General features: G+C 37.3%; 1 protein-coding gene across 4 annotated transcripts in view; it reads left to right on the forward strand.

The window, feature by feature from the left end:
* Positions 1–25278, forward strand: part of ABCA9 (ATP binding cassette subfamily A member 9) — a 60160-nt gene that overhangs the window by 18724 nt on the left and 16158 nt on the right. For 3 of the 4 annotated variants that reach the window (XR_004683080.1, XR_004683079.1, XM_035026168.1), the window contains 19 exons: positions 1925–2066; positions 2304–2489; positions 3350–3497; positions 3904–4072; positions 4851–4912; positions 5674–5784; positions 6415–6590; positions 6869–6988; positions 7205–7343; positions 7972–8062; positions 10378–10517; positions 13438–13557; positions 14718–14916; positions 16799–16965; positions 17629–17762; positions 20250–20387; positions 22155–22262; positions 24392–24565; positions 24753–24866. Coding sequence is in view for 1 of the 4 variants with exons in the window: in XM_035026168.1 (XP_034882059.1) it covers positions 1925–2066; positions 2304–2489; positions 3350–3497; positions 3904–4072; positions 4851–4912; positions 5674–5784; positions 6415–6590; positions 6869–6988; positions 7205–7343; positions 7972–8062; positions 10378–10517; positions 13438–13557; positions 14718–14916; positions 16799–16965; positions 17629–17762; positions 20250–20387; positions 22155–22262; positions 24392–24565; positions 24753–24866 (2638 nt within the window). In the remaining 3 variants the exon portion in view is untranslated. The remainder of the gene's footprint in view (positions 1–1924; positions 2067–2303; positions 2490–3349; positions 3498–3903; positions 4073–4850; positions 4913–5673; positions 5785–6414; positions 6591–6868; positions 6989–7204; positions 7344–7971; positions 8063–10377; positions 10518–13437; positions 13558–14717; positions 14917–16798; positions 16966–17628; positions 17763–20249; positions 20388–22154; positions 22263–24391; positions 24566–24752; positions 24867–25278) is intronic. The other variant, XR_004683081.1, reaches the window with a different exon arrangement.

Genomic DNA, 25278 nt, shown 5'->3' on the forward strand with positions numbered 1-25278 from the left:
AAGGAAGGAAGGAAGGAAGGAAGGAAGGAAGGAAGGAAGGAAGGAAGAAAAAGAAATCTTGCCATTTGCAATGACATGGATGGAACTAGAGGGTATTGTGCTAAGTGAAATAAGTCAGAAAAAGACAATTATCATATGATCTCACTCATGTGGAATTTAAGATACAAAACAGAAGATCATAGGGGAAGAGAGGAAAATATAAAACAAGATGAAATCAGAGAGGGAGAAAAACCATAAGAGACTCTTGATCATAGGAAACAAACTGAGGCTTTCTGGAGGAGAGTTGGGTGGGGGGTTGGGGTAACTGGGTGATGGACATTAAGGAGGGCACATGATGTAATGAGCACTGGGTATTATATAAGACTGATGAATAACTGACCTCTACCTCTGAAACTAATAATACATTATATGTTAATTGAATTTAAATTTAAAAAAATAAATAATTTAAAAAGGAAAGGACGTTAGACACTATTCAGTTGGGTAGGAAGACCCCACATTTTTAATGCTGCCAATTTAAACCAAATTTATTTTTTTTCCTCCAGAAATGTTCCATTAACTGAGTGTAAAAGTGGAGAAAACGAATTGCTGGTTTGATCTAGAATGGGAATTTTTCTGGTGTCTCTTTTTTTTAAATTCTGGAGCCCAATACTGAAGAAAATTTTGCTCACTATATTTTTTTAAAAAAATAGAAATCTACAGAGTCAGAGAAAAGTAAACAATATGATAAAAAGAAGGGAGAAACCAAATGAATCCAATGAGAGAAGGTTAAAAAAAAACAGGACTTTTCCTGCATAAGAAAAGACTAACATTCCATTGATACTACATATGAATGAAATTAGAAGTTTATGGGACACGGAGAGATGAACAATTTCAGATGAACAGAAGTGATTGAGCAAAGGGCATTGTTACAATTAGGCAAGACATGATGGCATTTAAACTTTGAAGTAAAGAAATTTAAGTGTTCACGTGGACTTGTTATAAACCAGTTGCCACATTAAACACATAACATACAACATTTTGTTTAATTCTCTTATTATTTTTCAATAGACAGTAAGGAAATTTAAAGAGATTCTACCTCTCAGATCATATAGTTACAGTGCAACACAGAAAACCTGAACCTACATCTGTATGATTAGAAAGCTTGTTCTCTTTCCCCTATAAAAAACTTTCTTCCTGTTTCTTTGGCATTGATAGCAAGAAAAACATATCTTTGCATCCATCTGTCTTTCTGTATCTCTGTATTCCTAAGCCTAATCTGATTGTCTATATCGGTGGTTGGCAAACTATGGCCCTTTTTTGAACAATCTGCAAGCTAGGAATGGCTTTTATGAAAACGCCTAAAAAAAATCAAAAGAACAATAATATTTTATGGCACACAAAAGCATATATGAAATTCAAACATCATTGTCTACAAATAAATTGTTGTTGAAGCAGAGCCCAGTCATTTGAATGTTGTCCGTGAACACAAAGGCAGACTTCCGTAGTTGCAAGAGACCATATGGTCCAAAAAGCCTGAAAGATTTACTATCTGGCTCATCAGAGAAAAAGTTTGCTGATCCCTGCTTCATCATCTGGTTTTTGTCCCTGGTGTTTATACTTTACTGAAAGAAGAAGTCCAGAACGGACATGTCGGTCATAGATGTGTTTTCCCAGAAAACTGTTCCCAGTTACCCTCATTATATGACTCAGTCTATTTCTTTATTTTGCAATTAGTCACCTATTTTACCTGTGTACTTATTGTCTACTTTCCCCGGTAGCATATGAACTTTGGGGACAGAGAAGTTTTCTAATCTCTTAGCTCTTGATATAGGGTACTCCCTTTACTCTTAATATAGAGTAAGCTTCCCAAATCATTTGCAGAGTAAGTGCATAAATACAGTGATAAAGTACCAGCCCTTGAACTGATGCTTCGTTTCTGTGCTAGGCTCTCCTGGGGTTTGATGTATGCTGGCTTCATCTTTATTGTGGCTACTTTGATGGCTCTTATTGTAACATCTGCCCAAGTTGTCGTCCTGACTGGCTTTGTGGTGGTCTTCACCCTCTTTCTCCTCTATGGCCTGTCTTTGGTGAGTTGATAAATTTAATCTCTCTCTCTCTCAGAGAAACCAGTCATTTCTCACCAATTCTGGTCACACCTCTTCTGTTTCTGTTTGCAGTATATGAGTATTTGCATGAGACAGTATCTGGGGGGTGGGGGTGGAGGATTGGATGTTATATATTTTTATATTATGAAATTCTTTTTATTATGCTACTGATGATTCTCAGAGAATTATATACTACCTGAAGTTTTTCTCTCCTCTCAGATAACTTTAGCTTTCCTGATGAGCGTGTTGATAAAGAAACCTTTCCTTACTGGATTGGTTGTCTTTCTCCTTACTGTCTTTTGGGGGAGTCTGGGATTCACTGCATTGTACAGACATCTTCCTGCATTTTTGGAATGGACCCTATGTCTTCTTAGCCCTTTTGCTTTCACTGCTGGAATGGCTGAGGTAAGAGTTAATATAACTATTTCATTTTTTACAGAACATTAAAAAATTCTCTCTGAGGAATTCATGCTCTGTGTTCTAAGAATCAAAATCCTCATCCGCTTTTGTAAAGATACACATCCAAGGTATCGGGGAGGTTTTCATTTTTCTCTCTCAGCGTAACTGGCTTTATTTTAAGTCATTAATATAGGTTGATACTCTATTATCGATGTGGGTCAGCTTTTATTTTCAATGGGTTGTCCCAATGAACAATTAACTAATTTAGTGCACAGGAAACATGACCCTTAATATTATCGCAAGTATTTGAAAACCAGGAATTCAATGGAAATAAATTTTTCTTTTTAATTGGCCAGTTGTACATGAAACTGAACCTCTTCTCAGAAAATTTAATTCTAGGTGTGACATCGTAACTGTAAAATGCTACATGAAAGGTTACGTTATGTATAAACTCATTGCATCTCACTATAATAAGAAATTATTCTTGTGACCACTGAAGTACTTTCAGCTTTTCATGTTTTTACTTTCAAATAGTATCCCCTTTCTAGAATGCCCCTTTGCCCCCCATCCTACACCTGATGTAATCCTTAGGCAACCCCTCCTTTGAGTTTTTACTTCCCAGAGGATTTGCCTACTTCTTCCCAGGGGTCTCTAAGTCCTTAGTACCTACCTCCACTAACTTCCCAAATTGCTTTGTAGCTAGATGGATTCACTGCTATGTCTTCCAATAGATTAGAGCTCTGTGAAGACAGAACTGTGTTTTATTTATCTTTTTCAATCCCAGGGTTCAGCAGAAATAAGACAATAATAATTCCTAATACTCTGTTTATCTTTTTAAAATTCAATGTATGCATCTTTTTTTCCAGCTTATACATTTGGACTATGATGTGAATTCTAACATCCATTTGGATTCTTCAGACAACCCATACCTAATAACAGCTACTCTTTTCGTGTTGGTTTTTGATGCTCTTCTGTATTTGGCTTTGACATTATATTTTGACAAAATTTTGCCCAGTAAGTAGTAACCTAATTGTCATTCAATGCAATTTCATTCAGTGCATTTCTATAAAATAACTGTCTACAACATATCGGGTATAAATTATCAAGCATTTTTTTCCCAAAATTTCTAAAATGAGCCCAATGGTATTCTGCACTTTGTTTATAGAATCGCTTTCTAAGATCTTGTTCTACCACAATACTTTAAATTGTTTCTTTTTAAAAAGAGATGCTTGCAAGAGATGAAGGATAATTATACTATTAGTGCTTATATTAGCGCTAGATGAAGAAAGCTAGTGCTTGGGACTGGATCTTAAGGGTGTCTAAATACTTCCCAAAGCAGTTGCCTTGACAAGCTGTCCTGAGGTCACTAATCCTTAAAGTGGTGACTGATGCAATGTTCAATTGCCTCCTGTTCGTGTAGCTGAATACGGACATCGATGTTCTCCTTGGTTTTTCCTGAAATCCTCTTTTTGGTTTCAACACCAAAGGGCTGGTCATTTGGCCCTTGAGAATGAAATAGATTCAGATTCTTCATCCAACGACTCTTTTGAACCAGTGTCTCCAGAATTCCACGGGAAAGAAGCCATCAGGTAATAAATAAATTATACAAAAGTGCAAAGGGAGAACAGGTCAGGGACCAGAGGTCTATCTGGCAAAATACAGGTGTGACGAAGATTTCCTGGGTGCCTCTTTGTACCCACCTACATCCAGGCCATCCCACTCGTGAAATGCCACCATTGTTGTTAAAAGCACTTTGCTTTCCCACATTGTCAGCATTTATATTTACGAATATCTTATTGCAGAACAACAAACATCAAGGAATAAATAATCTTCATATTTCCATTTCTCTCATTTTCTTTTTGCTCTCTTCTTGGTGCTGTTCTCTCTCTTTCTGTGACTGCTGTCTTTATGACAGACATTGTCATTGCATCCCTTGTCTTTCTTCTCCTTTTCTCTGTGATTTACCCTGTCTCCCACCTCTTTGCTTCCCAATGAAGAATAGGAGAGGGAAGAGGGAGGTGATGCAGAAAAGGGGAGATAGGCATCCAGAGAGATGGGAAGAAAACCTAAGTAGGGTACTCATGCCGTGCATATCTTCCCTCTGAGATGATAGATGTGTTTTATTCAATGCTGATTGCTTTGTTTCCAAACAACTAGAAATCCCTAACTTCCCTGGGTCTTTGCTCAACCTTTGTTCATCATTCAATTTGCCATTGTCTCCTCAGGAAAGCCTTTCCCATCACCTGGGCCCGCATGAGGGAAAGAGCCCCCAGAATTTTCTCACAACCCCAAAGACTTGATTTCTCAATCCTCTGTCTACTTCCACTATGTCCTTAAAACATTTTCCTCTTTTTCTTTTTTTTTCAGAATAAGAAATCTTAGGAAAGAATATGGAAAAGGAAATCATGAAAAAGTAGAAGCCTTGAAAGGTAATGAGCTAACATATTTACACGGCTGTTTGATTTGGTGACTACGCCTCATTGTTGCACTGTCTTTGTGGGGATAAAGAACAGATATATTCCAGACACCACAATTTTCCTTCATTTCAACACATTGCGTTTCCTTCTGAGTGAATGTAAAACCATAGAACAATTTTAGAAAGTCAGGGTGTGCCATCGATACCTTATAGGTTTGAAAGATGTATGGCTGCATCATGAAGTTCTTTATTTTCAACTCGTCACACTCCCTAATCCTAATAAACGATTTTTATTATAGTCAACCTATTTTTAATGACAAAACTGCCCTTATCCAAAAAATTGTTAATTACATAATAATATATCATGACAATGCTATAGCTTTAAAATGTGTATCATAGGAGATACAATTTTAAACGGAAGAATTTGGGGATGGATTTTATTTTGAATATTTCTAGCCAAATACACATGCTATAAGAAATTATAAAAATTTTGGAGAATGTGGGGCATCTAAGTGGCTCAGTTGGTGAAGTGTCAGACTCTTGATTTCAGCTCAGGTCATGAACTCAGGGTCCTAAGATCGAGCCCCATGTCAGGCTCCACATGCTGCCCGGAGTCTGCTTGAGATTCTCTCTCTTCCTCTCCCTCTGCCCCTCCCCCTGCTGTGCTCTCACTCTCTAAATAAAAAAATAAAATCTTAAAAAAAAATTTTTTTTTGGAGAATGTAAAGTTAACATGTAGGCTCTGAGTGGGATTTCTTTTTGTAATAATGCCAGGTCTGGTATTTGACATATATGAAGGCCAGATCACTGCCCTCCTTGGTCACAGTGGAGCTGGGAAAACGACCCTGTTAAACATGCTCAGTGGACTGTCCAAACCAACATCAGGTGAGAAGATAATTACAGGCAAGAACATGGACAAATACATTAACTCCACATTTTATTAATTAGTTTTATTGGTTAATTTCAGTACTTAGTAGCTTCATTAACTACTAATCACCCTCAGGTACTTAAGAGACAAGTTTTGCAAGTTTCTTCAAGTTACTCTTTTAATAGATGTATGTTCTGTTTATTTAGGAAAATCTTTGTGGTTTAAATATTTCAAGATAAGTAGCTTTATGAATAGTCACTCCAACTGGTTCAGATAAATTGTGAACATTACATTTTTAGTCAATAGTGTATTCCTTATAGATCCAGTATGCTTAAAAGACTAGTGTTTGGGGGCACCTGGGTGGCTCAGTTGTTAAGCGTCTGCCTTTGGCTCAGGTCATGATCCCAGGGTCCTGGGATCGAGCCCCGTATCAAGCTCCCTGCTCGAGGGAAGCCTGCTTCTCCCTCTCCCAATCCCTCTGCTTGTGTTCCCTCTCTTGCTGTCTCTCTCTGTCAAAAAAATAAATAAAATCTTAAAAAAAAAAAAAAGACTCTAGTGTTTGACACCCATTGTTTTTCACTTTAAAACATCTTAAATGAACCATGGCATGTTATCCTGTTGCTAACTGTCAACCTTTCTACTTCTAGGTTCGGTCACAATCTATAATCACACCCTTTCGGAAATGACTGACTCCAAAACCGTTAGCAAGCTCACTGGAGTCTGTCCACAATCCAATGTGCAATTTGGCTTCCTCACTGTGAAAGAAAATCTCAGGCTCTTCGCTAAAATAAAAGGGATTCAGCCACATGAAGTGGAACAAGAGGTAGAGGAACATATTAGATGTCACACAGCCATGAACATGAAATTGTTTATCTAGAAAGTTCTAAATGTATTTATGTTATTTCTACATGGTGCATCATCAAAAGGGCAAAAAGGCCCTTGGCAACAAACAGCAAAATGATTGTGTTTTTAAAACAAACATGCTGGGTTTTGGACTAAACATCCTTTTCTCTTCTCTTCTCTTCTCTTCTCTCCTCTCCTCTCCTCTCCTCTCCTCTCCTCTCCTCTCCTCTCCTCTTCTTTTCTTTCCTTTTTGGTTAGATGCAACAAGTTTTAAGGGACTTGGAGATGGAAAATATTCAAGATATTCTTGCTCAAAATTTAAGCGGTGGACAAAAAAGGAAACTAACTTTTGGGATTGCCATTTTAGGAGACCCTCAGGTAAGTCGAGCCCTAATTATTGGTGAATGAGCTTGAGGACTGTGGAACTAGTGTATTCCATCCAACTGAATTTGCAAATGGTAAATATAAAAGAATTGTTCAAGTGAAAAATTAAGTAGTAAGATATTTCTCCCAAGCACTTTTACACATATATTGTTTTTTTAAAAAAAATTTACCTGAAAGTGGAAAATGATTTTATGTTTCCCTACTGTGCAGGTTTTGCTATTGGATGAACCAACTGCTGGATCAGATCCTCTTTCAAGGCACTGTGTATGGAACCTCCTAAAAGAGAGGAAATCCGATAGAGTCATTCTCTTCAGTACCCAGTTCATGGATGAGGCTGACATCCTGGCTGGTGAATTTTTTTTTTTTTTTAGATTCCACATATAAGTGAGATCATACAGTATTTGTCTTTCTCTTTCTCTGATTTATCTCAGCCTAATGCCTTCAAGTTCCATCCATGTCCTTTCGTGGTGGTTCTCGGTTTTCTCTCATGTGTCTTAGTGAGAAATTAGGGACATGAGTGAAATATGTGTAGATAAGTTCCAACACACCTGCTATGGGTGTATGTGTGACTGTCATGAAGACAGGAGATTCTTGCTGTCGTCCATTTGAATGTCTGCATCTCCATGTACATTGTCCCACACATGTATTCTGATCCTATTGCAAAGCAACTCATTGGTTGTAAATATATAGCATACTCTCAAATATATACTATGTTTTATTCAGTAGGAATGTCAGTTGGCTTGAAACAGATCCTCCCATTGTATGATAATTTTTCTCAACATACTAGAGAATAAACTAACATATCATTCAGGTTATTGGATAACAAAGAAATTGGCTTATGTACGACCAGAATTAGAATGCAAATATTTTAGTGGGTCATGCTCCTAAAATGCATTATTTGGTAATGGATTTGTTCTTTTATAAACAGTGAGAGAATAACCTCTTGATACAATGCATTGTTTTTCTTTTCTGCTTAGATAGGAAGGTGTTTATATCCAATGGGAGGCTGAAGTGTGCGGGCTCTTCTCTATTCCTGAAGAAGAAATGGGGCATCGGCTACCATTTAAGGTACAATCTGTGTTGTTGGAGACATATTAGAACATGTTGCAGACAAGAGATCGTATTAGTATGTTAAAGTAGGCTACAAAATTATTAAGATCCTTTCAAGAGCACTGTGTTAGAACAACTGATCTCTTTCTTAGCTAGAACGAAGGGCAGGTAGGATTGTAGACATGGAGACTACAAGGATGATTAAGCTAAGTTTAAACAACATTTTTGGAAAATATTTTCACAACACATTGTTTGCAAAGAGAAATTTAATGGCATTCCAACCCTCTCTCAACATTTTTCCAATGCTTCTTTTTGTTCATTGTGACAATTTCAAGTCTCCTCTCTGTTCTCCCTGACTTCATCTTCTCCCTCATTCTTTTCTATCTTCTTCTCTTCCTGATAGTAATTAATATCATTATTAATTATTATTATTATTATTATTATTATTAAGTAATGTCTATCACTTATTCCATATTGGCTATGCTCTAGGTTCTTGCTAAGATATTTACATATGGAATACTCATATAATCATATTTAATCCTTCAGATAACTGTAAGAAGATGGTATTGTTAGCCTCTGACATGTCAGGGAGTTTTAGTAATATACCCAATCTCACATTACTTAAAGTGGTAGACTCTCTGGGCCAAGATTACAGGTGTGATATGAATCTCTCCCTATACTTCCTGCTAAAATATTAGTGTTTCTTTTTTTTTTTAAGATTTTATTTATTTATTTGAGAGAGAGAATAAGAGAGAGAGAGCATGAGGGGGGAGGGTCAGAGGGAGAAGCAGACTCCCTGCTGAGCAGGAAGCCCGATGCGGGACTTGATCCTGGGACTCCAGGATCATGACCTAGCTGAAGGCGGTCGCTTAACCAGCTGAGGCACCCAGGGGCCCAGTATTAGTATTTCTTAAAAAATAATTTAAGGCACTTTATCCTCAGAGGTTAAATGTATTATGTACATTATTTACTGAAGGTTTAATCTGATCAAATCTACCATTCCATCATGATTGCTTGGTACAATCTAATTGAATCAATACCTTCCAACTAAAATGGACCCCTCACTGTTTTCTAAGTATGTTCCGTGATTTAGTTGTCTTCTCTCTGCTCAAGGGAGGATGTCTGTTTGACATGTCCTCCTCCAACCCATTTTAGCCAAGTTCAAGTCTTATCCATTCTTGAAAGTCTTTTTTGAATATTTTCTCCTTAATAAGCATCCTCTTTTCTGGAACCTGGGCAGCACTATTTTGAACTGTTGCCTCAGTCAGCTTAATTAACTGGTCTTTGATCCTCAGTGATTTCATTTATATAATAGTGGTAATAATATCCACATTGCTTACTTGACTTAACTTCCCTCTTCCTCACTTCTTCTATAATATGCTGCTTTATTTGAATGCTATGTTCCAAGCTCCTCCAGGGAAAGTTCTGTATTCTTTCTGTTTGGGATCCTGGATCGTGTATTGCATTGGGCCTTGTAAACGCAGAATAGTTTTACCTAAAATTGATTTTTTAGGTTTGTATCATCAAAGTGATGTCCTCATCATTTGATAGCCCCAGTAAATTTCAGTGGATGTGACTAATAATGCTGCTTCTAAAATCTGATGATTTCATGAAGAACTTTACATGTTCTCACCAAGAAGACAGATCAGCTTTGACTCGAATAAATTTTGGACAATAAAAATGATAAAACCAGCTAACATATATTGAAGGTTTACTTGGTGCAAGGCTCTGTGTGATCACATGCATACTTTATATTAATCTGTCTTTTGAAATTCTTTGAGAACTGAGTATAAGAACACTGATTGGAATTTTGATGAAAATTTGATACTGGAAGACCTTAAGCCTGAGTTCTGGAATGTGGATCAGTGGGACATTAGGACCATGTTCTTAATGACTCTATCAAGTTACCCCTGTGTCTGTGTTCACCATGTTCAAGTCTTAGTTTTTGCAAAACCCATACTTTACTGCAAAGGGGAAATTCAAAGCTGAGCTTTTGGATAGATGGAGACAAAATCAGGCATTTCCTCCACCTCACTTCAGCCAACATCTAGCTGAATATATCTTTCCTCCAAATAATAATCCTTGAGTTATTATCCCTTATACTAGTGTCTCTAGATTATCTAGTTTGGACTATATTAATGTGGACTATCTTTGGACAATTTATTTTTAAGTCTTGCTTCTTCCATTAGATTATATATATATATATGCATATATATATATAGTCTATATATATATAGTCTCATAAATATTAATGAAGTGACAAACATACTACAATTGTTTGTAGAGATGGTATTGGATAAAAATAGCATTAACATGCTCTTTTTAAATGTCAGTTTGCATCTGAATGAAATGTGTGATCCAGACAATATAACATCACTTGTTAAACAGCACATCCCTGATGCCAAATTAACAGCACAAAGTGAAGAAAAGCTCATATATATTTTGCCTTTGGAGAGGACAAACAAATTTCCAGGTAACAGAACATAGAGACCACAGAATGATTTATAGTGATGTTACTAATGATAACGGTGGCCCCAAGAATGATGGATGACATTTTTATTCTTGCTAAGTGCATGGCACTGTGCATAATCCTTTAATATTCCCCAAAGTTACTGCTAATATTAGCCCCTGATATTATCCCCAGATCACTTATGAGGAAACTGAGGCAAAAGATGCTAAATATGCTTCAAGTGGCAATCTGGGCAGTTAAGAGGTACAGGACCACATCAAGCTAAAATTAAGAATATTTGGGACATTTGTTTCAGGAATGAATGAGAGAACCTGGTCCGGCAAGGAGGGGTCTGTGAAAACAGCATAGAGTGTTAAATGGGAGCGAAGGGAATGGTACGCTGCCACATGTAGATGGTTTTATTATAAACACCGTGACATAATGTTATAATCTAAGTAACCGAATAGTAATTATGATCAATTCTAAACTCACAGCTTTGCCGCAAATACGGAAGCCTGGAGGCTCATTGCCATTCCCACTTTTCTACCTGGTCTCCCAATATGATTTCATTTGCCAAGAGTTTTGAGGTAGACTGCATTTAAAAAAAAAAAAGTATAACCATAGAATGTGTTTATTTTGAGTTCAAGGAATTTGCCAGCTTTTAATGGAGGATAATGGCTCCGGGGCTGCCTGATTGAATCAATAAGCCTGCCATAATCATGGTTCATAAAGAAATATAGTACTAGACAGTAGGGTGTGGTGATTGAAAGCTGGGATACTAGAGCCAGACTGGGTATGTTCAAATCCCAGCAGAGCTGTCAGGAGCTCCATTATTCTGGACAGGTTATATTACCTTTCTGTACTTCAATTTCCCTGTTTGTAACAAGGGAATAATGAGAGTACTAACTTTATAGGATTCTCATGAGGATTAAATTATTTAATATATTTAAATATATTCTTAAAATATTAAAAATAAGCACAGCACCTGGAATCATACCTGACATAGAAGCTATGGTTATTTCTCCAAGTCTAAGACAGCCTCAGCTCTAGGATGTGTTACCAAGAAAGAAACAGACAATGACATACCAGCATTTGTGATACATTCTCATTTCAAATATGGTAAAAGATGATGAAATGTATTATCTTAGAATCAGTGAGATCACAGCAGTCTTAGATGTGTATACCATGTCTTTGATATACGTAACCTATGGAAGCAGAAACCTTTATGAAACCCACAAAGCAAAGTGTTACCTGATTATTTGTTAAATGCATTTCAAAGGGGAATGCACAATTTAAAGAAAGACTGAGAAAGAACCAACACTTAGGAATCATGACTACATCTGTATTTTTATTTATCTAACATACCCTTAAGATAGATACCTTTAATTTCTCCCAATATTTGAATTAGTTTATCCTTTATTCTACTTCACATTTTCTTGAACTTCCCCCAAACTATTCCCAGTATCTTAAAAAAAAAAAAAAACCTGCCAAATGACCTACTAATCCCTATAAAGACCTACCTTCTTTTTAAAATTTTTTTGCAGCACGATGTCCCTTTTTTTATTTAAATTCAATTAATTAACATATAGTGTATAATTAGTTTCAGAGGTAGAGTTCAGTGATTCATCAGTTGCATATAACACCTAGTGCTCATTCTATCATGTGCCCTCCTTAATGCCCATCACCCAGTTACCCCATCCCCTTACCCCCAGTCCCCTCCAGCAACCCTCAGTGTGTTTCCTATAGTTAAGAGTCTCTCTTTTTTTTTTTAATGTTTTATTTATTTATTCATGAGAGTCAGAGAGAGAGAGAGAGAGAGGCAGAGGCAGAGGGAGAAGCAGACTCCCCGCCTAGCAGGGAGCCCGATGCGGGACTCGATCCCAGGACCCTGGGATCATGACCTGAGCCGAAGGCAGACGCTTAACCATCTGAGCCACTCAGGCGCCCTAGTTAAGAGTCTCTTTTGCTTTGTCTCTCAAGACCTACCTTCTTTGAAGGCTCTTGTGTAATCTTCATACCGTGGTCAGAAGCTGAAAAAGAGAGATAAAGTAAATGCAAAGTTACATACATACTTCATCCTTTCCTTTAACTTATATATTTCTCTAAACTAGGGAAGATTGTGCAGCACCTAATTATTTCTATAAACATTAGTTATTTTGCATTTGTTATTTTACTGCCTACTAGTTATTCCTAAGAGCATTCTTCTCTCAGTTTTTGGAATAATATTCCTGAATTAACAAGGTTTTAGAATTTAATATTTCCTACCTTAGTCAGTTGGGGGTGCTATAACACATACCATAGGCTGTTGGGCTTACAAACAGCATACTGATTTTTGATGGTTCTTTAGGCCGGGAAGTCCAAGATCTGGGTTCCAGCACCTTTGGGTTCTAGTGAATTACCTCTTTGGGGTTACAGAGTGCAGACTTCTTGTATTCCCATATGGCAAGAAGCAGGGAGAGGAAGCCAGCTTTCTTGTGATTCTTTCAAAGGTATTAATCCCATTAATCAAAGCTCCACCCTCAGAACTTCATCTAATCCTAATTACCTCCCAAAGCCCCCACCTCCTAATACCATCACACCTGGAGGGTAGGGTTTCAACATACGGATTTATGGGAGACCACAAGCATTCAGTTCATTTATTACACTCCCATTATCAAACAGAATTAATTTTTAAAAACAGAATAAATAAAACATAGTATTTCTTAAAGAACTCTGCATATGTAGCTTTCCAAGAATGAAACATAGATGATTACAATTTTATACTCAAGACATGGACACACACTATATAGGTTATTTTAGAAATAAGGAAATGTCTCTATCATAGCTTTGTTTCTTATGAATGCTTTTGGCCCATCACACATGTTCTCTATTGTTGAAAGATATAGTTACTATCAATCTCATTACAAATTATATTCTTCTAATGCATTTTTCTGACTACTTTTAGATCTTTACAGGGATCTTGACAGATGCTCTAACCAGGGCATTGAGAATTATGGTGTTTCCATGACAACTTTGAATGAAGTGTTCTTGAAATTAGAAGGAAAATCAGCTATTGATGAATCAGGTAAAAACAAAAGAAACTTCAATTTTATCTTTCTGTAGAATATTCTATTTTGAAAATATACTTTGAATGATGAGGTTGTATGCTTTTGGAGGTGCTCTGATTCAGTCTGGTCTTGGGAAAACTTAGAGCAGAGAAGAGATATATTTCTATCTCCTTCTTCCCTTTTCTCCCAATACTGGTCCCCCCTCTTAAATTCCTTATTTTGTACTATGCATTTTACTAAGGGTGTGGGATATAGCAGTGTACAAGACTAGGTCCTCATGGAGTAGACAATAAATATATAATGTAAGTGCTGTAGAGAGAAAGAAATTAAAATTGTATCTTGACAGTTAACTTTTCTTGTAACATTTTGAGGCTACTGTTCCAATATCTTCAGGGTTACATTGTTGTTATTGGAAAGATTTGCTGTTGGTATAATTGCCATTCCTTGGAAAGTCCTCTACTTGATCTAAGATAATTCCTTGTTTCCAGTTTACTCTTTTCTATGTTCTTTTTTTTTTTCCATTTTCTATTTTTTATTGATTGAGTGGGTTTTTAAAAATACCTCTTTCCCTCTTTTATCCACTTTTGAAGTTATATACTTGTGGTTATGCTTAACTTTTAATATACATATACTATAGCTTTCTCAAAGTCTAGAGCTGATCAGTTTCTCTAGGCTTGTCTTCCAAAACAGGTAACTTTTTTCTTGTTTTCAACCATGGCTACATGAAAAAATATTGTCTCTACCAATTTTATACCCTTGGAAGGGGATGGGGAGGGTTCTATATATATACCAACTCTTCCACCTTAGTCAGAAATACTGATAGTTTATTTTTTGCAATGAGTAGATTTTTCTAGGCTAAAAATGGGTTTCTTTTCATTGATTTCCCTAGAATAAATTAAGTCCTTAAAGCTATAGACATAAACCTTTTTAAAAAGAAAATACAAGATTTCTTTCATTATGTCATTAGTTTTTCTTCTTGTATTATGCCTTTTTTTTTTTTTTGCTCTGTTTCCTTTTCTTTGGTAGTTACTCTCATAATGCCATGAATTCATTTATTAGCATCTTTGCCCAAGATTCTCTACTCCAACACCATTTGGTGAAAAGATGGTCATAGAAAAATCTAAGTAATGCACATCTAAAATGACACATTATAAATTATTGATTTTATGTTTTATAGATGTTGGAATTTGGGGAGAGTTACAAAGTAATAGGACAAAAGACACGGGAAGCCTTGTTGAGCTGGAACAAATTTTGTCTTCCTTTAAGGAAACAAAGAAATCAATCAGCGGCATGGCTCTCTGGAGACAGCAGCTCTGTGCAATAGCAAAAGTTCGCTTCCTCAAGTTAAAGAATGAAAAAAAAACTCTGTTGACCATGTGAGTACCCAAGTGTTTCAGATATGTTGGGTTAGTGCTCTCAAAATAAATTCAAGGGGAAAAAAAACCAAAAACAAACAAATAAACAAACAAACAAAACACAAAAAAACCCTCTGCGATAAATTCCAGCAATTGCATGTGGTCTTTTTTTAACACAGAAAACAATTTCCAATTGCTTTGGTGGGTATGTAATTAAACCCGGTAAAGTTTGGGCTTTTTCTCTTAATTTCACACAGAATCTGCTCTTATCCAAGGGTTGAAATCGTTTTTCTGAAGCATGGAATTTAGCACTTGGGTCCCATCCCCAGGACTTCCTCTTTGCCCAAATAGCCCTGTGCCAGGCTGGATCTGAGCCATCCACTCTCTGGAACCTGCTTCATGGTTCACACATTTCCCTATAGCTTCGGGCTGTTCATTGAGTAATACCTCCTTGCAAAAATCCTGCTCTCCAGCCAGGAATCATTCATTAAAAAATATTTGTTAGCACTTCTGCATAACACTCTATGTTAAATATCTGTAACACTTATCAAAATAAATCAGACATGAGATTTGGCTCTTGAAGGTAATTAGAAGTACACTCAAAACCATAGCATAAGATTAGACAATATTGTCAACCAGAACATTCAGTATGTGAAAGATTATGTTCCAATATGGGCATCAGAAAAATTGTTTTATATGAGGGAGAAATGGAGTCTGGTGTAGGAAAATGTAACAGTTAGCCAAGGAAAGAAAGGAGGATGGAAATTCAGGCAGAGGGGGCAATACCGAGTATGGAGATACATGAAAACTCAGAAGAGCTATTATCAGTTTGAGTTGATTACAACATAAAGGATCCAGAAAAGTAAAAAATAATTTTGATAACGTATTACATACAGCTGAAGAGTTTGGGCTTTATGACTAGTAAGGAAGTATTGAAGTTTTCTTTTTTGTTTGAAAAGATGATTGGCATAATTAGAACAGATTGCCAGGGAGGGGCACTGGGTGGCTTGTCTGTTGGGCATCCGACTCTAGATTTCAGCTCATGTCATGATCCCAGGGTCGTGAGATCCAGCCCTGTGTCAGATTCTGCACTCAGCAGGGAGTCTGCTTGGAGATTTCTCTTTCTCTCGCCCTCTGCCCCTCCCCCCACTTGCACTCACTCTTACTCTCTCTGTAAAATATAAAATAAAATAAACAGATTGCCAAATTGCACTTAATTGGGCAACAGTGCAAAAATGGCTCAGAAATAGTAGACTCTGGAGACAAGGAAAACAGTCATTGAGGACAATACTGAAAGAGGTCAGGAGAGAGACAATTAAGGTCCAAACTTGAAAAGTGGAAGAGAAAAGTTTTTAGGCACCTAATAATGATATGATAGAAATTTTCAGCTATTCAGAAAAGAGACTTAAAGGAGACAGATTAGTGGAAAATGATCCTTGGGAACTTGAGTGAATGAGAAAACGTTGTAATTTATACAAATTGGGAACAGAAAGGGAAAAAGTGTCAGAGTGTAGTACGTTTGAGTGTTGGTGGTATGCCTGTGTTCAGTGGTCTAGAAAAAGGAAGAAATGCAAGATGGAAACAGAGGAAAGAAGTAGGAATTGGAGAGATATTTAAGAGTCATACCTAGCCAACATCATGAGCTTGAGTGACATGTCCAAAATGGGGGGGGTGGGCGGAGGAGAGGCATTTAGAGAGATAGAAAGACCAAGCATAGATACTTAGGAACCATTTCATTTTAGAAAAAAGAAATAAGGGTTGGGGGTGGGAGGGGAAGCATGATTCCTATATTTGATTAGTGCTTAGAATTTATTTCTATTTTAATATCCAGTATCTACTCAAACTTAAAAATCTACAAACATTGCTATAGATTTTTTTTTCTTTTACATTTTCCTCCATGTAGATTATTGCTTTTTGGCATCAGCTTTTGCCCTCAGCTTTTGGAACATCTATTCTATGAGTTATATCAAAAAAGTTATTCTTGGGGACTGACTCCTAATATGTACTTCCTCTCTCCGGGACAACCACCTCAAGCTCCTCTGACCCACTTACTGGTAATCAATAAAACAGGTAAACATAGAGCTAAAATGTAACTTTTCAGTGTTGTTCTTCTTGAGAGATTCCCCAGACAACATAAACCATGAGGGGAAAAATAAATTCTGTATGTTTTAGAAAACACATATGAGGCCAAATAGGAAATTAATTTTAAAAAATGAAAAATTCAAGGTTGGGAAGTTTATTTTAGAAACACATCTTGCAAGGTTACTTAAATCCTAAAGTTGATTGCACCGAGCAACCAAAGGGGATTTAGTAAGATAAATCATTGACTGATCTTTGAGGCCTTTCCACAACATTTTTGAAGTACTGTGCATTCTTGGGCACTGGAAAAAAATCTGTTCCAAATTTCTAAGAAAATAGAAGATTAATATCTTTAAGGATTATGATGTTAACTTTAAATAGTATTTTTACACTAACAGAAATTTTATGTAAATGGCTAGGCTCTAGGGAAAGTAATCTTGTCCCATCTTTGATATCAGAATGGATTTTGGTATCATAGCATCATTTCTGCCTTCTAAGGAAATCCTTAGACAGTCTTTTATTATGGTATGCTTTGGGTGACATCATTTAGTTTACTTTAGGGGTTTTTTTGTTTTGTTTTGTTTTGTTTTTTATTATTACTTGCCTGTTGTTTTACTTCCCTCTTGCTTCTTTTGATTTTTACCTTCATGATAGGGTCAAGTATTGATAACTTTATACATTCACTGAGGCAACAGAACATAGCTTTGGAAGTGGATGCCTTTGGAACTAGAAGTGGCCCAAACGAGCTATCATACAATGGTGTTATCACTGTGTCAGGTGATGACAAGGTATGTTGGGTTCTGACTGTTGCATCTCACCAAAGATGGGGTATGGACGCCATTTGAATAATACCTAACAACGGACATAAAAGGCCAATTTAACACAAACAGATGGGATATCTCTCATTTGTAAGAGGAGAAGTTGTACTGCAAATATTTGCCCATAGCTTCCATTATAACAACACAGAATGAAATGCTGTTTGATTTTATTCCTCATTAAATTGTATGCACTATTATTAACAATGAATTTAAATCTTATTATAGATTGTATTCCATTCTAATAATGAACTTAAATCTTATTCTCAATTGGATTTCAACTCAAATGACACTTTGAGGAATCCTCTAATAAGAAGTCTGATTAATATCTATCGTGAACTGCAGCTCCATTACCAAAAAAAAAAAAATTGTTCTTAATTTTTTTACAGTAGACTTTTGTTTATTTTTTATGGGAAAAAAGCTCAAGTCTTGGCTGCTAAACTTTATACAAATGGGTCAAATCTTTAGATAAATATTTATATTCAGCTATCTGATATTTAAAAATTTCTGTTTCCGGGGCACCTGGGTGGCTCAGTCAGTTAAGCGGCTGCCTTCGGCTCAGGTCATGGATCCTGGGGTCCTGGGATCGAGCCCCACGACAGGCTCCCTGCTCAGCGGAGAGCCTGCTTCTCCCTCTCCCTCTGCCTGCCACTCTGCCTACTTGTGCTCTCTATCTCTCTGTCAAATAAATAAATAAAATCTTTAAAAAAAAATTTCTGTTTCCTACAACTTGCAGTTCATGAATCAACAACAGTGGATCACCTAGGAGCTTGTTAGAAGTGCAGACTCTCAACTAATGAATCGTTGAACACTACATCAAAAACTAATGATGTACTATATGTTGGCTAATTGAACATAATGATAATAATAAGTAAATAAATAAAAATTATGTGCCAGATGTTGAAAAAAAAGAAAAGAATTGCAGACTCTTAGCCCCCACTCCAGACTTACTGAGTATTTGCACTTTAATAAAATCTGCGGATTAGTACGCTCACTGAAGTTTGAGAAGGACTGCCTTATTTGGCAATATTTAAGATTGGTGTATTTCTTATAAAAATTTACATTTCTGCTTCCCTTGAAAAATCCCTCCATATGCTAATTCTGGCAGTCTATGGTTGGAATTGAGAAACAGTTGCCCAGTTTAGACTTGGACTTTACTTGCCAAGTTGCTCTATCCCCATGCTGCTTCACGCATGTATATGACCTGCCTAGACCCTGTGGGAGTTTGGGGAGAAATCCCTGTGACAGACAAATGAAAAAAGATAACAAGAGAGTGTTATATGTGTAAGCCACAGCAGGTAAATGTTACAACGCTTGACCATTTGCAACTTGTCGGAGTTAATTTTCAGAAATAATTTGTGTGCCAATAATAAAATTAGAAATTACCTTTGATCAAACTGGTCTTTGGTATGTTTTAATCAGGCTAGTTTCCAGTGTGCTCAGAAAAATAGTTTAAAAAATGGCATTCTTAATATCAGTAAACATTACTTTAAGTAATTAGATTAGATACAATCCATGTGATTTATTTGTGATTGCAAAAATGAATGCCCAAATAATAACTTACTTACATTCTTTTTATTTGGGCAAGAAGTAATCATGTTATATATATGTATATACATGTCATATATTTTATATAATATAGAGAGAGAGATGTAACATTTTTTACCATATGTCTCCCCCCCAGTTTTATTAAGATAAAAGTAATATACAGCACTGTATAAGTCTAAGGTGTACAGCATTATGACTTACATATACTGTGAAATGATTTTAAAATGTCATTTTAAAAGAGATTTTTTTTAAAGATTTTATTTATTTATTTGACAGAGAGCGAGACAGTGAGAGAGGGAACACAAGTAGGGGGAGTGGGAGAGGAAGAAACAGGCTTCCTGCCAAGCAGGGAGCCTGATGAGGGGCTCAATCCCAGGACCCTGGGATCACGACCAGAGCCGAAGGCAGACGCTTAACGACTGAGCCACCCAGGTGCCCCTAAAAGAGATTTTTACATGCAGCATTGCTACTGCAAGCTCAGTATTTGTAAAAACCTATGCTTTCATTACAGTAGCTGCCTGCCTTCTGCTTCCAAGTATCCACGCATTCTTAATTTATAAAGTGCATGTGTCACATTTTGAAAGGAAGCCTACTGCCATGTCAAAGAGACATTGCTTTGTGGAGTTTTATGGTATTGCTGCTAAAAAGCATCTGAGGTATTTCATTTTGTGAGCATTTAGGCATAAATAGCCACACGGCTGACGCTATGGTCAGTAAAGAGCAAAATACTGAATTATTCCTTGCGGTATATCGGGAATTAATCAAATAATATGGGTGATGGTGATATTAATCACATTTAGTGCTTTAGCCTTCCTGTTTTGTCAATAATTCGAACGATTTTCTACCATATTCTTTCATTAAATTTTGTATTTGCTTTCTGAGGACTCAGAATGCATATTTGTTACATTTTAGGATCACAGGTTCTCAATAGCATGTAACACAAAAAGGCTGAATTGCTTTCCTGTCCTCATGGATATCATCAGCAATGGGCTACTTAGAATTTTCAATTCTTCAGAACACATTCGGACTGACAGAAGCACATATTTTGAAGTAAGTATAATTTTTTAGAGGGGGGGGCAGAGGAAGAGAGAGAGAGAGAGAGTCCTAATCAGGTTCCACGCCCAGCTTGGAGCCCGATGTGGGGCTCGATCCCACAACACTGAGATCATGACCTGAGCCGAAATCAAGAGTCGGATGCTTAACCGACTGCACCACCCAGGCGCCCCTGAAGTAAGTATAATATTATCTCACTTATCCTGAACTTTAAGGAGTTTTCAAGAAGACACTTGAAATGCTGAAATAACATCATGTTAATTTTTGTGAACTTGTTCTTGAATAAGTGTATGTCTTACATACATGTAGTTTACATTTACGGGTTTATACACACACCTGTATACATACACACTATCTAGTAATGACTATGCAACATTATAACCCGAATTGGATGACTTGGGGTCAGTGGAACAGCAGAAAATACAATTAGTTGAGGAAAAGAACTGACAAATTTTCATCTCAGATCTGTCACCGTCTGTTGCGGTAGGTAATGGGACCTCGTTGAAACAGTCAGAGTCTTAAAGGCCAGACAGTGTGGCCATAACAACTTGACCTTCTGTAGCCCTTGGCTCAGCAATCCACAGGAAAAAACTACGGATAAAAACTTCATCTCAAAGTTTTCTTAAGAAGTAAATAAGGCAACGTGAGTAGGAGGTGCAGTTGACCGAGTTAAAGGCGATGAGTAAGGCACAAAAACATCGGAAACCACAGGCGCTCGATAAACTGCTCTCGTGATCACTATTGCTATTTGTATTATTTTTCTTTGGTGCGCATCGAGTTTCCATCAAAGAACGTTCAGCTTTGACTAGATCAGCAGACAGGCTGAACTGGAAGCAGTTTTTGTTTGAATTACAGTTTGCCAGGCCTGCTCAGATCTTGAGTCAGAATCTCCACAGAACCTCCACACGCCGCAGTGGGGGAGGGTGGGCAGCTCTATCATCTCGCCATTTTGAATCTCCCTTCGCCTTCTTGAAATGACACCATGGGCATACCCTACAGCTCCCTGGTCACTCTTCGTTATTGAGAATTATTCCAGTGCTGTCCAAAACTCCAATTTCCTATCCAATTCAAACACCGCAGGGTCAATTTGTGGCCTAATGGCGGTGGACTGGGTGGGTGGGCAGTGGTGGGCTTTGCCCTTTCCCCCCCTTTTCTAGTCTAACATCCTGGAGTAGAAAGGAGAGAGTGACCTTGCTCAGACTCCCCACCCCCTTTTTTCTCCACTGCTGGGGCTGGAAGCAGAGAGGAAAGATGGAGAGGTTAAGACAGGAAGAAATGCTGCTCTGGAGACATCCTGCTTTCTCTAGTTGTATCTACTACCTGTAGCTTCTGCGTATGTGGCCGCCACAGCCTAGGTGACCTGCCTGATTGTCTTGGGTAGTATTTAGCTTTGACTCCAGTCGCTTGTGTAGAGGAAGATGCACTCGATGATGCAGAGCAGAATTTCCCTTCGGCTGCTACAGAGTTGCCCTCACTGTCAAGCTCTCTCTCCTTTCCCTTGTTCATTGCTTGATGTGGCCATCATGCAGGTAGTTAACTTCCACCCCTGCGTTAACCTCTGTGCTTCTTCAGAAAGAGCTGTAAGAACTGTTGAGTGCCTCTTGCATGCTGTTGGAAAGCTATAGAGATTTGGGGGTGCGGGGGGGGGGCTGCCCCACATTCTTCATAACCCTAATTCACATATTTGAATGACTTAGTTAAGATTAAGCACAAATGAACCAGACGTCCAATTGCTAGCAGTTCACGTGTTCTGCATGATTTTAGGAGCACACGTCTTATGAGCATGGGTACCTGAGCAATGCCTTCTTCTGGATACCTGTGGCAGCCTGTTTTACTCCTTACATTGCGATGAGCAGCATCGGGGACTATAAAGTAAGAAGAGTTAACAAAGTCCTTGCGTGTTCTTATTACTCAGAGACCCCTTCTCCACTCTATGACTGTACATTTCTATGGAGGTGGTGCACCTAATTTATATGCTTTTAATAAAAGGTTGGCAAGTATGAAGAAAATGTTATTTTTCTTAAACAACTGTGAGACCTCAGGAAGGACAGCTGAGGAGTATCATCAGCTAACAGGGAATGGCAGCTTTCATCTGGTTTATCACTTAGATTTTTATTGGTAGTCACGACCCTCTGACATTATCACAATGCCTCTCTCAGCGATGGTTTTGCTTTAAGATTGTGGTGAAGTTACTCAGTTAAACAGTCCTAACCAACTCACCACAGCATTTTGGCTTATTGTTGAAAAAGGCTGCCCCTTTCAAGATTCATTTTAGCTTCATTCGATTGGAACATACTTGTACTAAAATTTTTTTTATAGGATATTTATCTAAAGCCCAAATCGAATTGGCAACTCCGTGATATTGGTATCTCTCCTTAACCTCCATAGCCGGCTAATGGTGAAGTCATGGAATTTGCCTCTGAAATATGTCTAAATCTTTCCACATTCCTCCATCTCTCCTCAACACCCTAGTGAGATCCACTATCATGTCTCTCCTGGATGAGCACATCAGCCTCCTTAACTGCTCGCTGTGGATCCCCATTAGTCTTCTCCTTACCCATTCTCCACCCAGTGAGACAGAGCAATTACTTAAAAACGCGCACCTGACCATGTTGGTTACCTGCCTAAGTCCCTCCAGTGGTTTCTTGGCAAACCAAAGAGCAAGAATGAAATCCTTGCTGTAGCCTGAAAAGCCGTGCATGATCTGGACCTGGACGTCTTTCTCCACTTTGATCTGACACCACTATTACCTCAATAACTATGTCCAGCCATGCTGTCTTTCCAGTTTCCCGAGAGGGTCAACTCTCCCCACTGCTGGTCTTCTCTCCTATGCTCTCTGCCCACTGTGCTCCTTACCTGTCACCTGTATAATTCCTACTCACCACTTAGACCCTAACTCAGGCCCTTCATAAGGGAAACTCCTCTGACAAATCCCCTAATTACAATTCACCTCTCCTATGACCCTTATCTTAACACTTTTAATTTTACTTCCTAAATTTTAATTTTCACAATTTTAATTATGTAGCTCTCACTACACTTATTTGCATATCACCTTTATCTCTCTTGCCCCCTGCAACTTAAACTCCACAAGAGCCCATGACCAACACAAAGCACATGGTGGGCTCAGCAAACATATATTGAACACATCACTGAACAGAAAATGTCCAACTCTCTAACGCACCCTCGCTATCATTCTTTTTCCTGCTGTTTTTCCAGATACACTCCCTTTTTCAGAATATTTATCTCCATTCTAACTTTTTTCCTAAGGAATGTCTTTATATAGACTCAATTTTAGGTTTAAAATTTCCATTGCTTTTGTGCTTCTGTTAAAGTTCAAGTAATATTTTAAGCCTTGTGTTAAGGCAATCACCGCAACAATATAGCTTAGAGTGAGTCACAATATCAAAATCTACTTACTAGTTTTTATATGTAATAATGAAAAATGTGGTCTACTTCAAGACAATAAGTGTCTTATTTTTATCTTATTAGTTGTAACAGACATCTTCTTATGCCAACCTAAAGAGTTGGTAATGAAATTGACCTGTTAGAAGATCATTTCTTAGACCTAAAATAAAATGCCGATAATTAATGGACTCTTTACACCCAGCATAAATTTGAAGAATCTTACAGGAAATTTGCAGACCTACATCTTTTGAATCTTTGTACAATTTTCAAGTCTCCATTAGTGTCAAAAGGAAGAGTAGCTTTGTGAATACAAGAACAGGAATCTTACTGAGGCAATGTCCAGTCATTCTGTGATAGAATGTGAGCTGGTTATATTAGTGCATTTCTCCTTCAGATGATGAAGTCACCATGCAGTTTGGAGTATCATCGATCCCCCTGAAGGAGGAGTGTGGCCAGTAAAAGTCTCATTTACTAAATCAGCATAATATATGAAAGGGACACAGGAAAAAAAATGAATGATTTTGTGAGCACATATTTACAACTTCTCGAGCCTCGACTATTCAGCACTTTTGATGATTCTTCCTTTTCTTTCCCAGAGAAAAGCTCACTCCCAGCTACGGATTTCAGGGCTCTACCCTTCTGCGTACTGGTTTGGCCAGGCACTGGTAGATATTCCACTCTACTTCTTGATCCTCCTTCTGATGCAAATAATGGATTACGTTTTTAGCCCAGATGAAATTATATTTATAATTCAAAACCTTTTAGTTCAGGTAAGTGGCAAAAATTATGAGGTAGTTTTGTTAGACTATATTTCATGAATGCAATGACATTATTTATCTTCAACTAAAGAACTTCAAATTACCTTTGCTATCGCGTAGTTTGGAAAGTTGAGGTTTCAGTAGGAATGCTTTCCTAGGTAGTATTTACCTTATCCAACCTTAATATTTCTATTTTCAGATTCTGTGTAGTATTGGATATGTCTCATCTCTGGTTTTCTTGACATACGTGATTTCATTCATTTTTCGCAATGGGAGAAAAAATAGTGGTATTTGGTCATTTTTCTTCTTAATTGTAAGTATGCAGACAGTGCATATTATTTGATTTTTAAATCATTTTTAAATAATTTTAAGAATATGTATTTTAAAGGTACAGTCAACAAGAGGGACAATGTCGAACTAAAAAGCTTCTGCATAGCAAACAAAGCAATCAACAAAATGACAGGGCAACCTATGGAATGGGGAAAATATTTATAAACCATATATGTCAATTATATCTCAATAAAGCTGGGGGGGGAAGGAGAATCATTTAAAGATGAAATTAATCTGACCAAGAAATAAATTAGAATAAAGAATTTAAAAAATTAAAAAAGGTTATAAAAGCACCGGTAGAGACCACTGAATTCTGTTAAGCGTGCGTGAAGATTGCAAAACTTTGGGAATCATGATTATAATATTTATATAAAAAAATCCACAAGGTGTAATAG

The sequence above is a fragment of the Mirounga leonina genome, unplaced genomic scaffold (genome assembly GCF_011800145.1).
Source record: "Mirounga leonina isolate KUSES-001 unplaced genomic scaffold, KU_Mleo_1.0 Mir_197, whole genome shotgun sequence".
Taxonomy (NCBI): Eukaryota; Metazoa; Chordata; class Mammalia; order Carnivora; family Phocidae; genus Mirounga; species Mirounga leonina.